This window comes from Colletotrichum lupini, chromosome 3, assembly GCF_023278565.1.
Source record: "Colletotrichum lupini chromosome 3, complete sequence".
Classification (NCBI taxonomy): Eukaryota; Fungi; Ascomycota; class Sordariomycetes; order Glomerellales; family Glomerellaceae; genus Colletotrichum; species Colletotrichum lupini.
Genome location: NC_064676.1, coordinates 6,359,269 through 6,374,613, shown reverse-complemented (window position 1 = coordinate 6,374,613; position 15,345 = coordinate 6,359,269). Strand labels below are relative to the sequence as shown.

The following is a 15,345-nucleotide window of genomic DNA, read 5'->3' as shown; positions in this document are numbered from 1 at the left end:
AAGGGTTTAAACGGATTTTTAAGAACTCTTAAAAAACGAGAATAAATATAATATATAGCTTTTATTAAAATAATAAAAAGCTTTAAGAAGTTTATAACTAGTACTAATAATTAGGGATCGTAATAACTCTAAACTATACTTAGAAAATACTAAATATATATAAAACTATTTATAAAACTCAAAAGAATAAGATTATTAAAATATAATAACTAGGATATAAAAATTAAATTTAAAAAAGGAACGTAACTTAAGTTCTTTTTAATATACTTAATAAATTAAAAAGAATAAGAATATTTTAACGAATATATTAATAAAAAACTTAAAAAAGGACTTATTTAACTATTAAATTTCTTTATAGGATTACTTTTATTTTTTATATTAAAAAAAGGAGTAAAGAAATAAAAATTAGTTATTAACTATAAAGAACTTAACGAAATTATAAAAAAGAATTACTATTTTTTATTATTTATTACTAAGCTTAGAGATTTATTTATAAAGCTAATTAGTTTATTATTATAGATCTTAAAAAAGTATTTAATTAGATTCGGATTAAGGAGATAAATAAAAAACGGTATTCTAAACTTATAGAGGACTTTTTAAGTACCTCGTTATACCCTTTAAACTTACTAACGCTTTAATAACTTTTTAAATAATAGTTAACTACGTACTCTAAGAGTATATTAATATCTTTATTATTATTTATATTAATAATATTCTTATCTTTTCTTCCGACCTTAAGATATATAAAAAGTATATTTATATAGTATTTTAAAAGTTCTAAAACGCTAAGCTATATACCGAACTTTCTAAATATAAGTTCTATATATAAAGAGTAAACTTCTTTAAATATACTTTTATATTAAGATAAATTTATATATAAATATTAAAAATAAAAGTAGTTAGGGACTAGCTTATATTATAAAACGTTAAGGACGTATAAAGATTCTTAAAATTTATTAATCTTTATTAACGATTCTTTAAAAATTATATTAATATAGTTAGACCTCTTAATAACTTAATATAAAAGGATACTCTATTTATTTAGGATCCTAAGTATAAAAAAGTATTTATTAAAATTAAGAATATAGTCGTTTTTAAACTAATTATTATAATCCCGGACCCCTAAAAACTTTTTAAAGTTGAGACTAATATTTTAAATTTTATTATAAAAGTAGTCCTAAGATAATAAGATAAATAAAAAAAGCTTTATTTATATTACTTTTACTCTAAGGTATTTTACGGAGTAGAATTAAATTAATAAATTTATAATAAAAAACTAATAACTATTATCGAAGTATTTTAAAAATAAAGGCTATAGTTATTTAGAACTAAATACGAAGTTATTTATTTTAATATTCTGCTTTTACTAGCTGCTCGGGCGATTCTCGATGTCGTTTATACGGTATTAATATATAGTATTAATAAATACTCCCACTGTCTCGATAGACTAAATACGAAGTTATAGTTTATATAAACTATAAGAACTTTATAAACTTTATAATAAATAAGAACCTAAATAAATAATAAATTAAATAAAGCGAATTCCTATTTAAATTTAACTTCTAAATTATTTATTAAAAAGGTTTAGAAAATAGTAAAGTAGACGCTCTTAGTAAAAGACCTAACTATAAAGTCGTAATCCCTAAAAAAATATAAGTTATTTTTAAATAAAAAAAAGATAATAGCTTTATATTAATTACGAAGCTCTTTATAATAGTTAGAAGGATTAGTACTAGCTTAATTAAAAAAATAACCCCTAAGCTTATTATAAAAATTTATAATACGCTAGTATATAGTTATTAAGGAATTATTAAAACGTAAAAACGGATTTATTAGTATTATAATAAATCTACTATATATACTAAAATTATAAAAATAATTAAGGACTACGTAACTTATAAAAAAAGTAAAAATAACTTATATAAGCCCTATAGTAAGCTATAATTACTATAACTACTAACGGAAATATAGTAATTAATTATATAGGACTTTATTATTAAATTACTAAAGTCTAGAGAACTATTTATTAAAATATAGCATAATAATATTTTAATTATAGTTAACTAATTTACTAAGTTTACGTATTTTATCCTTTATAAAGAATTAAGTATTATAAAAGACCTAGTATATATATTTACTAAGACTATACTTTTAAACTACGGTTTACTAAAAGAAATTATTTTAAATAAAGATAAGCTATTTATTTCAAAATTTTAGAAATCTCTAATTTCGTAACTTAGTATAATATATATAATAAGCGAGCTACTTAGATAAGCGAGCTACCTTCCTAATCGCAACTATATCACATTCGTAACTAAAAAATAGTACTTAGAAAAGTAATTTAATTAAAACTATTTAGTATTCTCTTTTTTAGATATTTTTTTAGTAATTTAATATATTTACGTATTATAACCGGTATTTCTATAGATATTATATTATCGTTAACCCGTTTTAGTCCTTAATTAACGATTACTATTTCGATACGTTTCCTTTTCGATTTAGGTTATTACCTCTCTTTATAACTAAAGGTCTTCTTTATTAGCTATTATAAAACTTCTTTTTTATTTAAGACGTGTTTTTTTAGCCCTCTTATATTAGCTAAGTAGGTTATTCTCTTTTTAAAGGATCTAATACTCCGATTTTAATAAGGTAATTTAGTATATAAATCCTCGCGCCCCTTTTAATAAATACTTAATAGCTTTAATAATCGAAGTTAGGGAGCTATTTTAATAACGAGTAATTCGAGTTTTAATAAGTTATAATTATAATAATACTTTTATTAAGTTATTTAGTATTTAAAAAGTCTAGGCTAGTAATATTATTAAAAGGGATCTTAGAAGTATTGGAGTATATAACTTTATATTAAGCTTAGATAATATACTTTTTATATTTAAAAGCATAAGCCCGGCTCTTTTAAATCCTCTTTAAATATTTTTTTTCGTAATTACTTATATAAATACTTTATAAAACGTAGGGAAGAAGTCCTTTTTTATAATATAAATATTACCCCGTTATATTTCTTTTTAATTTCTTAGTTATATACCGTTTTTAAAGGCCTAAAATATTTAATATTTAAGGGCTATAGTAAATAAGACGAATAAGCCGGTATATAAAGGGTAACGATATTATTCTTTTTACAATATAATTTAAAATCCGTAAAGTAATAACTTTCGTATCTATTAACGATAAGGAGGTAATATTGACTTTTTATATATAGTTTTATATACCCTTTAAAGTATTTTATTTAATTTAGGCCTTTCTTATTTATTATTTAGCCGTTTTTAAACGTTACGATAACCTAATTACGTAATAAACCGGATTCTATATATTAAGTAAAGAGGTAATATTTATTTATAATAATAATATATAGCGGGACGCTATAGCCCGACGAGCTAATAGCTTAAATAATTATAACCTATTTACGATTACTAAGCTATATTATTTTCGTATTTAAACGCCATTTTATACTTATAACGACTATTTTAAATATAATTTAGCTTATTATAAAGCTAGTCTTATTAAAGTTATAAATATCGGACTTTACGATATTATATTTTATAATTATATTCGCTATGAGGTAAAACTACGTATTTATTATATTTAGGTCTTCGTATTAGGCCCTCTTATAATTATATTTATAAAAAAATCGTATTTAGAGCTATAGTTAGCGCTTAATAAAGTTAAAAGCTTAGCGCTTCTTAACGGGGAGCGCGTTATAATTAGCGAGTAATTAATTAACTATATTTTTTATATTATTAATATGGGGAGGAAACGATTAGGAATCTAAATTAAGAATATACTTAACTAGCTTCTCTTTTTTAAGTATAGTTAATTTTTATAAGTTTAATATAATATCTTATTATATAAGTATGCTTTTTAAACGGGTACTTAAGGTCCTAGGAGGGACTAAGTAAATCTTAGTTACTACTTAAATACTTAGTTTTAAGGTTTTTTTAATAGCTTAGATCGCTAAGTTTAATTAAGTTTTTTTAGTTTATAATATTATAGTTATATTATAGCGTTACGTAAGGTAGAAAGTAGAAAATAAAATAGTTATAGTTAGGTAAGTAGCTCGCTTATCTAAGCAGCTCGCTTATTATATACGTTAGACTATAAATTATTAATATTATTTTATTTATAAACTAATAAATAAATAAAAAGGATTAATTAGATCCTTAAAATATACTTTCGTTATTATATAAACTATAACTAGGATAATTAGGTAGTACTTTTATTAATAACTATAATGGATTCGGGATGCGGCCGGCGACAGGACGCCGATGACTCAGCGACCGGTGCACGGATCGCATTACGAAAGAACTTTCTAGGAAGCAGAGCCCTTACGAAGGACTCTACAAGCTTTAGTCTTATAATACACCCATACCTATATTATAGCCTCGCTAGTTAAGTGCTCATAGCCTAATCTCTTACAATAACTTAGTTCGTATATAATAATATAGTTAGTAAAAGTATAAGAAAATCCCCGTTCTATTTTAATTACGGATTTTAATTAATAATATATAAAGAAGTATAATAAAGACTATAAGCTATAAAAGCTATAATAAACGTAAGTAAACTTAAAGAGGTCTATAAATAAGCTTTATTAAACCTCGAGTTTATATAATAGTATATAAAAAAGAACGTAAATAAATTAAAAATTAGAGGACTATTTTTAAAAAAGGGGAATAGTACCTATTTCTTTTATTATAATATTAAAACGAAATAACTAAGCGATAAATTAGACTATAAAAAACTTAGACTTTTTAAAATTATTAAAAAAGTCTTATCAATTAATTACGAATTAAGGCTATTAAATATAATACGATACTATCCTATTTTTTATATTTTATTACTTAAACCTATATTAAGAGGTTTATATATAGAAGATTATATTATTATTAAACTAAACTAATTAAAATACGAAATTAAATAAATTATTAACTATAGAATAAAAAATAATAAAAAGGAGTATTTTATTAAATAGAGAAACTATAGATATAAAAGAAATATATAAAAACTTATTACGAACCTCTAGAACTTTTAAAGATTCTTTTTAAAATACTAAAATTAAAATTAAAATTAGAACTCTTAGTTATTATAGTATCCTAATTAATTATTTTAAAAATACTATTAAATTGCGCCTCTCGCGTAATAGCCGATTTATTTTTATTAATAATATTAAGAGGATTAGGAATCGCTTTCCCCCTCTTAAATACTATCTTTTTTTTTGAGCATGCGACCAGACGAAATGTTCCCTGAAAAGTATCACTGGACCATCTTTTCCATCCCACCTGGCGGGACCTGGCAGAAACACTCGTCCGGTACTGTCATCACTATCTACGAGGACACGGGTTCCAACATTGAGGACTGGCAAGCCCGGGCAGAGAGCTTCGAGGACATGAAGAAGCGTGCCTCCAGGAAGCTTGATGTCGCAGCCTTCTACGACCAGCTGAAGTCTATCGGCATGGACTACGGGCCCTTGTTCACCAATGTCGTTGACGCCACCATACTGCCGGGTGAGCAAACAGGTCTTGCGACTGTGTCCATCCCGGACACCAAGTCTACGATGCCACAGGGCGTCGAATTCCCGCACCATATCCACCCGGCAACGCTCGACGCAATCTTTCACCTCATCTTCATCGCCCTTTTTGAAGGATATCCCATGGACGAAGCATCCATTCCGGTGACGGTCGAAACCATCTTTATCGCGACGGACCAGCCTTCTGGTGCGGGATCCAAGTACGTCGGGTTCTCAAAGGCGAGGAAGACCAACTCTAGAGAGGCGTGTGGCGATATCATCATCTCGGATGAGAGCTGGTCGGGACCCAAGATCGTCATGCGGAACATGGTGGTCCGTCAGGTATCATCCACTGATGATAAGTCTCAGAGCTCATCGTCGCCCTTCTCTCAAACACCAAAGAGGGTCGGCCGACTTGAGTGGAAGGAAGACGTCGATGCGCTTGCGGGCAAGGTAGCATCACAGGCCCTCTGTGCAGGTGGATGTCAGGACCGTTTCACCGGTCTGAGCAACCCTGACTTGGCTGCGTACTTGGAACTTCTTACCTATAAAGAAGCAGATCTGAGGCTTCTTGTCCTTCATGCCGAGGAGAACCATGAACTGCAATCTTTGGCAACCATCTTCGCACCGCAAGAGGAGCGAGGCCTTCGCGCCGCCGACATCAAGTTTGCTGCGCCGTCTCAAGAGCTTGCAAGGCAATTGCATTCCCAGCTTGCAGCGATGCAATTTCCGCTGCCCAATAGTTCCGATCTTATATACGTGCCATCAACTGCAGCCCTAGCAGAGGATTCGTCCAATCAACTTGTTGAGGACCTGGGTATGTTTGACATCGTCATCGGGGACAGTCGACAGTTACTCGATGGTGATGGGGACATCGGGCTGTCTCACATCAAGTCCCTTCTACATCCCGGTGGTCGAGTCGCTTTAGTTGGAGACAAGGTGTCTGCCGCCGACAATCTAAGTGGCGCCGGCTTCGCCCCGGTTGATATCGACTTCAAAAACGCAATCGTTTCCTCAACAAAGGTCCAGAAGAAGCTGGACATTTCGGAGATCAACCTGATTGTCCGGCTCTCGCCTTCGACGGCAGCTTTGAGAGTCCAGGAGGTCTTGAAACGGAAATTGGAGAGCTCAGGGGTCGCGGTCAAGAGCTGCCTCCTCTCCGAGGCCGCCACTTCTGGATCTGAGATCTTTATCTCCCTTCTGGAGTTCGATGAGCCTTGGACAATCAATCTAACTGCCCAAGACCTGGACGAGTTCCGATCCTTGGTTTTCGGCGCCAAGTACCTTCTATGGCTGACGAACGGCGGCATCGCCGACAGAAGTGAGGCGTCACTGGCCTTCTCCCCTACCACCGGCTTGCTGCGCACTATTCGAACCGAGGTGCCGCAAATCGTGCTCCCACATCTAGATCTCTCTATGACTTCGGAGCTCGGCCCTGAAGAACAGACAAACTTGGCATTGGAGGTGTTGAGCCTTAGCAGGAAAGACCTATACAAAGGGAAGAATAACGAGATGGAGTTTCTCGAGTCTGGAGGCAGGCTTCTGATTCCTCGGGCCGTGGCAGACTTGCCCTCTGACCATGAACTGGCGTTGCGTTCTGGTCAGCTGAAGTCGGTTCCACGCGGATTGTGGGCGGCTGGCGAGCCTGGGGACTCAACTCCTTTGAAGTTTGACGTCGCTGGGTCCGGTGTCTGGATCGCGGACACAACCCAGAGTAAACCTCTCAACAACGAGGGGATTGAGATCCAGACCAGCCACATATGCATCAACGGCTCTGACCTTACTCGATCATCAGGCCAATTTGGTACCACAATGGCGACGGAGGCTCTGGGACGTGTGGTCCGTCTTGGTTCCGAGGTCCCGAACCTCAAAATTGGTGATGAAGTCGTAGTCCTGGTTGATGAAAGCGCATTCAAGACACATATCAGACAGCACTTCAGCCTGGTCCAGAAGATTCCGGATGATGTCAAGTCTGAGCTCGCCGTTTCTCTACCGTTGAGCTTCATGACGGCCTACCACGCCATCGTTGAAGTTGGTCGTCTTGCAGCAGGCGAGACCGTCCTGATCCACGCCGTGCATGATGCCGTTGGACTTGCTGCCCTTCAGATTGCGACACAGCTAGGTGCGGCAGCGGTGTATATCACAGCCAATAACGATGAGACGGCATCGGAGCTATTGACCGAGTACAACATTCCCCAGAGCCATATCATCCGAGCAGAGGACGGTGACACCGTCTCAACGACCGCCATGAAGCTAACTTCCGGGCACGGCGTCGACATTGTCATCAGCGCTGCGTCGGGCACATCATTGTACTCAGCCACGAAGACGGTTGCTTCCTGGGGCCGGTTCGTACGCATCGGCACCGATAGGGCTCGTCCCCAGGACATTAGCGCCGCTGTATTCGAGCGCAACGCCTCCATCTCGTCTGTCGATGTCAGACAGCTCCCCCATGAGAGGCGCGCCCGGCTGCTCGCGATGGCGTTCGGATTCTTGCGGTCCGGACTTGTGAAAGAACGGTCTCTTGTGACTAGTGTACGCGCCGTGAAAGACCTGAGCGACATCTTATCCTCAGCTACCGTCGAGCAGGGCAACATTGTCATCGAGCTTGGGGAAAAAGCCGTGGTGCCGGTTTTACCGCGACCGCCGGCTCCGCCCCAATTGGATGCCGACGCAAGTTACCTCATCTCCGGTGGCCTAGGTGCTCTCGGCCTAACTATCGCGAAGAACATGGCTCTTCATGGCGCTCGGCACTTGGTCCTTCTATCGCGGTCTGGCGTCGTGAACGCTAGGCAAGAAGACGCCATCCAGGACATCCGCGATCTCGGCTGCGAGGTTGACACTCCCAAATGCGACGTCACAATACACTCAGAAGTTGAAGATGCGATCCGAAGATGTGAAACGAGCGGACGAAGGCTTCGAGGCGTGATACAATGCGCCATGGTCCTTCAAGACTCCATCTTGCAGAATATGACCATCGAGAAATGGAACACCGCGACGCGTCCTAAGATTGTGGGGACGTGGAATCTCCACTCCACGGTGCCCACAGACCTCGACTTCTTCATTCTTCTGTCCTCCATGTCCGGCATCATCGGTAACAGCGGACAGGCAAATTACTGCGCGGGCAACGCGTACGAGGATGCCATCGCGCTTCACCGTCGGTCCCTGGGGCTAGCGGCGACGACGTTGAACGTTGGGCTGGTGACGGACGCGAGCCATTTCAATGCGACGTCTACGGCCGACGATTACCTCAGAAAATATGGCCACTGGGAGTCGGCGAGGGTGACGGACGACGAGATGCAGGCCGTCATCGAAGCCGTCCTCCGCCAGAGTGCCAGGGATCTGCCGGAGCAGCTCCTCGTCGGCATCACGGACGATGTGAAACGCGACGGTCGCGCAGCATGGCCCCAAGACCGCAAGTTCGAGCACCGCATCGCGCGAACTGGGTCGTCTGCCGCTAGTGCAGACCCTAACGGCGCGAACGCGGAGAGACTCGGAGACGGGTTGAGCCGGGCAAAGACGTTGAAAGAGGCTGTTGTGGTGGTTCTCGGCGCTCTCAAGGCGAACCTTGCGGCGGCCATGACAGCCAGTCCAGACGACATCGATGAGGAGAGGCCGCTGTATAGCTTTGGTGTCGATTCGCTCAAGGCGGTCGAGGTGCGCAATTGGATCTTCAAGGAGCTACGATGCGACGTGTCTGTTTTTGATATTCTGAGCCCGAGCCCGCTCGCTAAGTTGGGGCCGAGGATCGTGGCTAGGAGCGCGCTAACGCCACCCGAGATTGCAAGTCAGGCGTTAGCGGAGGCATAATCCATGTAAGTAGGGGCTGTCAAAAGAATGGGGCAATGTTATCATGATTTTTTGTCTTTTGTTCAAGTAGGGTTCTGATAGGGAGTAAGGTCTTTGTTCCAATTGATAAATGCACTGATATATCTCACCACTATAGGGCAAGCAACTATCGAGCTACAATACAATGGATTGCTCTGTATCTCAGAGAAGAGCGATAGGATTGAATTTATATTTACTCTGTGATCCTAGTTCGAAGAGACCTTCTAAAAATCGTTTTGGATGAATAGAATAGATAGATTTTGGCAGTGCGCCGGCGTTAATTATCCCGTAAGGTCAGGTGACCAGCGAATAGGTTTCAACTAATACAACATGGTATGATATTGAAAAGCAGGGAAGTTCGTTCTATATGCATACTAATATATCTGTAATTGTGTAGACTTTTCCCCATATCTTGTATGTTGCCGACTAATTCTCGAGGGGCGGGGGCGGGGGCGCAGACGTTAGACGGCAACTTCAGAAAGAAAAACGCTTCTATCAATGTTCGCTGTATAAGATCAACAATACAATTACAAGTTGGACTTTTGCTTTGATCATCACAATCACCACTTGATCGACATCTTCCCTCGCAGGCGCTCAACCCGCTCCATGACTCCTCTTAACATTCCGAGAGTCGCGCTGCACTGCATCTCTTTCATATGTCCTCCGGTAGTATTTTGGAGGTCTGTTAACATCCCAACCAGTATCCTCAAGCGGTGGCAAACAAGCCGCTTCAGAAACGTCAACTTCAAGTCTTCGTCTAAGACCTCGTAGTCGCCTATCCGCAACTCTGTCGTATGTATCAATGACTGTTTGCGAGAGGGCGCCGCCATCGTCGCCCCCGGCGCTGGTATGTAAAGCTTTCCCAGTCCGACTCCGCTCGCGGAGGGCTGGCTGCGGTAGGTGCTCTGATACGTCACGCCGATATTGCCATCCCCGGCGGTATTCTTGTTCGGAGCACTTGACCCTCCTCGGATTGAGCTTTGATGATCTACGACAGCCACATTGGGCTTGACTTTCTCGATGAAGCAATCTAATAGCCGGGTCGCCTGGTCCATGATGATGGAAAGTAGTAATAAGCTGCTGTCGTTTGCTAGGCAATGTGGGCAGTTAAGGAGTCCCTTTGTGAGCGCCTGCATGTTCCGGTCAATTTGTAGAATCGTGTCGAGATTCGGGGTGACCGAGGAGTTGGTGAGGCTATTGAGACCAGCAAGCTGTTGGCTGAGACAGCGGTAACAGTCGTTGCTGCACATAAGAGAGGATGAGGTTAATGCCGATGTGGGAACAGGGGGAGCTTGTGTGTGAAAGTGCATTGGTGTTTCTTCTGGGCCAAATATGTCGGACACAGCTGCCACCGCCGCAGCCGCGCTACTTTCAGACAAATTTATGGTAGAAGTCGAAGGGCGTTTAGTCGTGCCAGTCAGAGCTTCACTTCCAAACTGCTCGTGTTGGTCCACTGGGGTGTTGTAATGACTTGGTTCGGTAGTCCAGTTCTGGAGATCCTCAAACGTCGTCTCGGTCAAACTGATGGCGGCGAGGGGCTCCAAAGACGCCGGGTCAGTCGTGAACAGTGTGTCCATCACCACGTCAAACTGATGATTGCTGTCTATCACTGGCTGATGCAAGGCGCTAGGGATCACTATCGTGCTAGCCCTGTCATCGTTAACTCCGGTCATGGCGTCGAGGAAGGCATCTGTGAAGGGCGAAATTGTCTCGTGGAAAGCTGGGGTTGGAACTTTCTGCAAAGGGAGAGACGCTGCTGGTCCACCATGGCTTTGTCCCATATTCGCAACCTCGCCTTCGTGATCTTCATCTTGGCCGCCTCCTCTCGCACCTGCGACACCCGAAGATGTTACTGCTGACGTTTGCGGAGGCGGCGGCGGTTGCCGTTGCTGACGGGGTTGCTGCTGCTGTTGTTGAGTCGAGTCCTCTAGCTGATTGGAGGAATGCTTGCGAGGCCGGCCGAGCCGGCGGATCGGAGAGTATACGCACGGGAGACTGAGTCGGGCACACCGTCGACACGCCGGCTTTTCCTGAGAGCACTTGAGCTTCGTATCCTGACAGCGGTCACAAGAGTTGCGGAGCCTAAATTGCCTGTTCGGGTGGTTCCCCGCCTGGTCTCGGCTTCCCTGGCCCTCTGTGACAGGGGCTGGACTAGCTTCCCCAGGCTGTATTTCGGTATTGCTCATGTCGTATACGAGGTTATTAAGGTAATATGTATCTTCGACTGGTTGAAGTTGCCCGTTTCCACCCTTTGTTGGATGGTTCGGCATCCGTCCCAACCATAGGAAGGCGAGCTAAAACTCGTCACCCAAATATGAGGCAGACAAGATTTGGCACCTTCACTTTTATATCTGCTCATCATCCCACAGGCATTCACTAGAATACTAGGCAGCCTGACTCCTTCGTCTGCAGAGATGTGGCGCTGTGTAAGCGCTTTACTTGATGGAGGTACATCTTCTGGGCTTATGTCTGTTGATAGCGTGGTTCCTCCGTGGGCGCACATCACGCCGTGGACGCGCACCTTACGGAGTAGTCAGTCCAATTAGATGCAAGAGATCCAGCTTGTTCCACTTAAAGGATTTGCTCGTTGACCGAGATACAAGTCCGGCTTCCCGTCTCTCACACTCACAAAAGTCTCCCTCATAGTTTTCCTAAAGAATGTGCACTTTCGGATTCTCATCCTAAGACGACAATGACTTGACGGAGATAACCTAACCGGCATTACCCCGCGTATGGTCAAGAAATTCTCAAGTAGGTTGAGGGCTCCAGTCCGCCCCCCTGTCCGACCCTTTGACATCCAGCATGAAGACACCAGACCCCTGTCAATTCATGTACATGTAGGCACAATCCCACAATGCAACTCACAACTCTGGTGATACAACCCGAACTTGAAAACCATGAACGAAATGTTCGACGCAAGAAAACGCGCAGCCATGGAAGCAGCAAGCAAGGTTCGATTGAATGCTTTGGACATGACATAGGGCGTGGGGGGTGGCTTTACGTCTGTCAGATCTAGCCTACATGATTCGGCTTGGCCGCGCCCGCCACGGGCGAGTTGATAAGTACTTTGGTCCAATCGGCCCATTACGCCGCGGTATCGCATAGAATACATGTAATATGCCCATCAGCCACTGACTCAAAAAAGGCAGTTGTCAAACAACCATGACAGGCCCGGGTGGTTGATCGGGTCTTTTTCCACTGTCACGGATCGACGGATCACAAGTTCTTCCTTCTAAGACTACATCAATAGGCCCTCTTGTGAACAGAGTTTTGTTAGCAGAGTCAAGACTGAATTACACGCTTAGCTAGAGAGATCCAAGAGAGACAACATACATCTTCAGAATGGTGGCAAACAAGTCATTGATCTTCAAGAAGGTCCACGAGACACCCACGGTAGCGGGACAGGATATCGCTGTGGAGAGCAGAGACTTTGATCTTGACCAGGTAAGTATGCACGCACGCAAAGGATATCAGTCGTCTGTCATTGACAGCTTGGCCATTGGAGTACAATTATGGCGTTTTGCTAACACGTTGATTTAGGAATTGCTGGGGGGTTCCATCTTGGTACAAGTTCTGTATGTCTCATTCGACCCGTACATGAAGGGTCGCATGGTTGAGAAGCCGGTCATGGGCCCTTACAAGCTCAATGAGCCCATCCCGAACACAGCCCTCGCCAAAGTCCTTCAATCCAAAAACGAAGGATTCCCGCAAGGCGCCATAGTCAGGGGGGAATTCCCAATCAGCCAGTACGCCGTCGCCACCGCCGAGGACTTGCAAGCTGGATGGGCCCATCTGATCGAGAACCCTCTCAACTTACCGCTCGACACATTCCTTGCTGCCCTGGGGATGCCCGGACTCGCCGCCTACGCCTCTCTCTACGAGATAGGCAAGCCCAAAAAAGGCGAGACCTTATACGTCTCCGCTGCAGCCGGCGCCGTGGGCCATGTAGTTGGGCAAATCGCCAAGCGCGAAGGTCTACACGTCATTGGCTCCGTTGGCGCCGACGAAAAGGTCGACTATCTCGTCCGTGAGCTCGGCTTCGACGCTGTCTTCAACTACAAGAAGGAGACAGTCGACGAGGGCCTCGCCCGTCTTGCACCTGACGGGATCGACATCTTTTACGACAACGTCGGCGGTGAGACGCTAGATGCGGTTCTACTGAAGATGAACACGTATGGACGAATCATCGCCTGCGGAGCCATCAGTCAGTACTCGCGTGTCCAAGGCCCTTACACGGGCTATGGAGTTACCAATATCTTCAACATCACCGTGAAGCGAGTCACCATGGCTGGGTACATCGTGACTGACCCCAACATTGGTCCCAAGTATGGCGCGGAGCATATGCAGAACGTTTCAAAGTGGATTCATGATGGTAGCTTCACGTCGAAGTCGACTGTCGTGGACGGCGTGGATCAAGCAGCCGATGGATTTGTGGGCCTGTTTTATGGCAAGAACATTGGAAAGGCTGTTCTCAAGATCTAGAATACTGCCCTATGAAATCAAATACAATTTGTGATTCTACTTGATTGTGACACAAGCTTCTGCTATGTTTTCAAAATGCTGTCGCGAGGAGCCCTAGTAATGCATTTGCAACGCACGGTCTGGGACAGGTTCCTTGTGCTCATTCAGCTACAAATGAACGAAAGAAAGAATAAGAGAGCCTGCAATTGAGATGAGGTCAAGGGGCCTATCGAGACAAGGATTCAGAAATGGGCGGTCGGGATAGCCCGTTTGACTTCACTCTATGGCGGCAGGGACTTTCTCGATTCGTCTAGGTGCGGTGGGAGTTCCAAGCCGCCGAATCCTTCAAATTCATCCTTCTGACTAGATAGCTGCCATCCCACCATTCAAAGTGCAAACCTTAAAGACACCCAAAAAGCCCCCGAAGAGGTAAGCATTTAAGTATCCGAAACTCCCAAGCACCCAGAATAATTGTTCAGTGGCAATCAGCAGCCAATAGATGATCTGTATAATCCAACATGCCGTGCCGAATCCTTTGCCTCCATGGCATGGGCATCAACAGCCAGATATTTGCCTCGCAGACAGGTGAGTCATTTTCATGCTGTCTTATCTCGCGCTATCAGCACTACTGACTCAACTCACAGAATCCTTTCGGAGTTTGCTGCCATCGGACTACGACTTCACATTTGTCGATGGTCCGACCACTTGTAAGCCAGAGGCGGATATAGCCAAGGTGTATCCGGGCCCGTACCTTTGCTGGTATAGAACGCCGACTACTGAGTCGGTGACCGCGGCCCACCGTCACGTCAAGTCCATCATGGCTGAAAAGGGCCCTTTTGATGGAATCATGGGGTTCAGCCAGGTAAGTTTCACCGGGAGCAGTCCATCCTTCTCATATCGGGCTCGGGGTCTAACAAACTTGACCGTAAGGGCGCTGCAGTCGCGGTGTCGATGATCTTGCGCCACCAGCTTGAAACCCCGTCAACACCACCCCTCTTCAAGTTTGCCATTCTCATCGGCTCCCCTTTACCCTTCTCACACAGCCTGATGTATGGGATTGACACGCGGGATTACTTTGGCGTCTCTTGCAATGTGGACTGTAGCATCCTTGCTCGGTACAATCGTCCTAATAAGGTCCCTACGTATCTTATTACCCCAGACAGGTACCTCAAAGATGACGACGATGAGGACTTCCACAGAACCGAAGAGGCATGTCAACAGCCGACCGCAGCCATGTTCTACCAAATGTTCCATTCAACATCGGATGAAGTCAGAATGGACATTCCTACTGTTCACATATTTGGCCGGCGTGATCCGTGGTACCTTCATAGTAAAGATGTGCTAGAGCTGGCTTGTGCTGAACGGGCTTCGGTGTTGGAGCATTGTTATGGCCATGAAGTTCCGCGACACTTGAGTGAAGAAATTTGCGATTTGATTGAGTCGGCGGTTGCCTTAGTGGAGGTTTAGTGAAAGAAATTTGAACTATTTCTAAATCTACCTACTCTAGACTTAGAGTGTCGAGTCTCGCAGCGATCCTTGAT

The 15,345-nt window shown here is 42.3% G+C and overlaps 5 protein-coding genes across 5 annotated transcripts; 4 read left to right on the top strand and 1 right to left on the bottom strand.

The window, feature by feature from the left end:
• Positions 1 to 2,073: 2,073 nt before the first annotated feature.
• CLUP02_06671 (uncharacterized protein) lies at positions 2,074 to 2,217 on the top strand (the record flags this gene model as incomplete). The annotated part of the gene is made up of 1 exon (XM_049285670.1): positions 2,074 to 2,217. A coding segment is annotated over one exon (144 nt), but the record flags the coding sequence as incomplete, so codon positions are not given.
• A 2,512-nt stretch (positions 2,218 to 4,729) lies between these two features.
• On the top strand, positions 4,730 to 4,912 carry CLUP02_06670 (uncharacterized protein; the record flags this gene model as incomplete). The annotated part of the gene is made up of 1 exon (XM_049285669.1): positions 4,730 to 4,912. A coding segment is annotated over one exon (183 nt), but the record flags the coding sequence as incomplete, so codon positions are not given.
• Positions 4,913 to 5,233: 321 nt separating this feature from the next.
• CLUP02_06669 (PKSN polyketide synthase for alternapyrone biosynthesis protein) lies at positions 5,234 to 9,325 on the top strand (the record flags this gene model as incomplete). The annotated part of the gene is made up of 1 exon (XM_049285668.1): positions 5,234 to 9,325. One exon carries the CDS (start codon positions 5,234 to 5,236, stop codon positions 9,323 to 9,325), a length of 4,092 nt encoding a protein of 1,363 aa, XP_049142811.1.
• A 578-nt stretch (positions 9,326 to 9,903) lies between these two features.
• CLUP02_06668 (uncharacterized protein) lies at positions 9,904 to 11,529 on the bottom strand (the record flags this gene model as incomplete). The annotated part of the gene is made up of 1 exon (XM_049285667.1): positions 9,904 to 11,529. One exon carries the CDS (start codon positions 11,527 to 11,529, stop codon positions 9,904 to 9,906), a length of 1,626 nt encoding a protein of 541 aa, XP_049142810.1.
• Positions 11,530 to 12,685: 1,156 nt separating this feature from the next.
• CLUP02_06667 (menadione-induced gene-4) lies at positions 12,686 to 15,344 on the top strand (the record flags this gene model as incomplete). The annotated part of the gene is made up of 10 exons (XM_049285666.1): positions 12,686 to 12,787; positions 12,884 to 13,810; positions 13,882 to 13,953; positions 14,021 to 14,118; positions 14,197 to 14,233; positions 14,304 to 14,389; positions 14,449 to 14,511; positions 14,570 to 14,666; positions 14,735 to 15,259; positions 15,318 to 15,344. The coding sequence occupies 10 exons, from the start codon at positions 12,686 to 12,688 to the stop codon at positions 15,342 to 15,344; spliced, it is 2,034 nt and encodes a 677-aa protein (XP_049142809.1).
• Position 15,345: the final 1 nt, after the last annotated feature.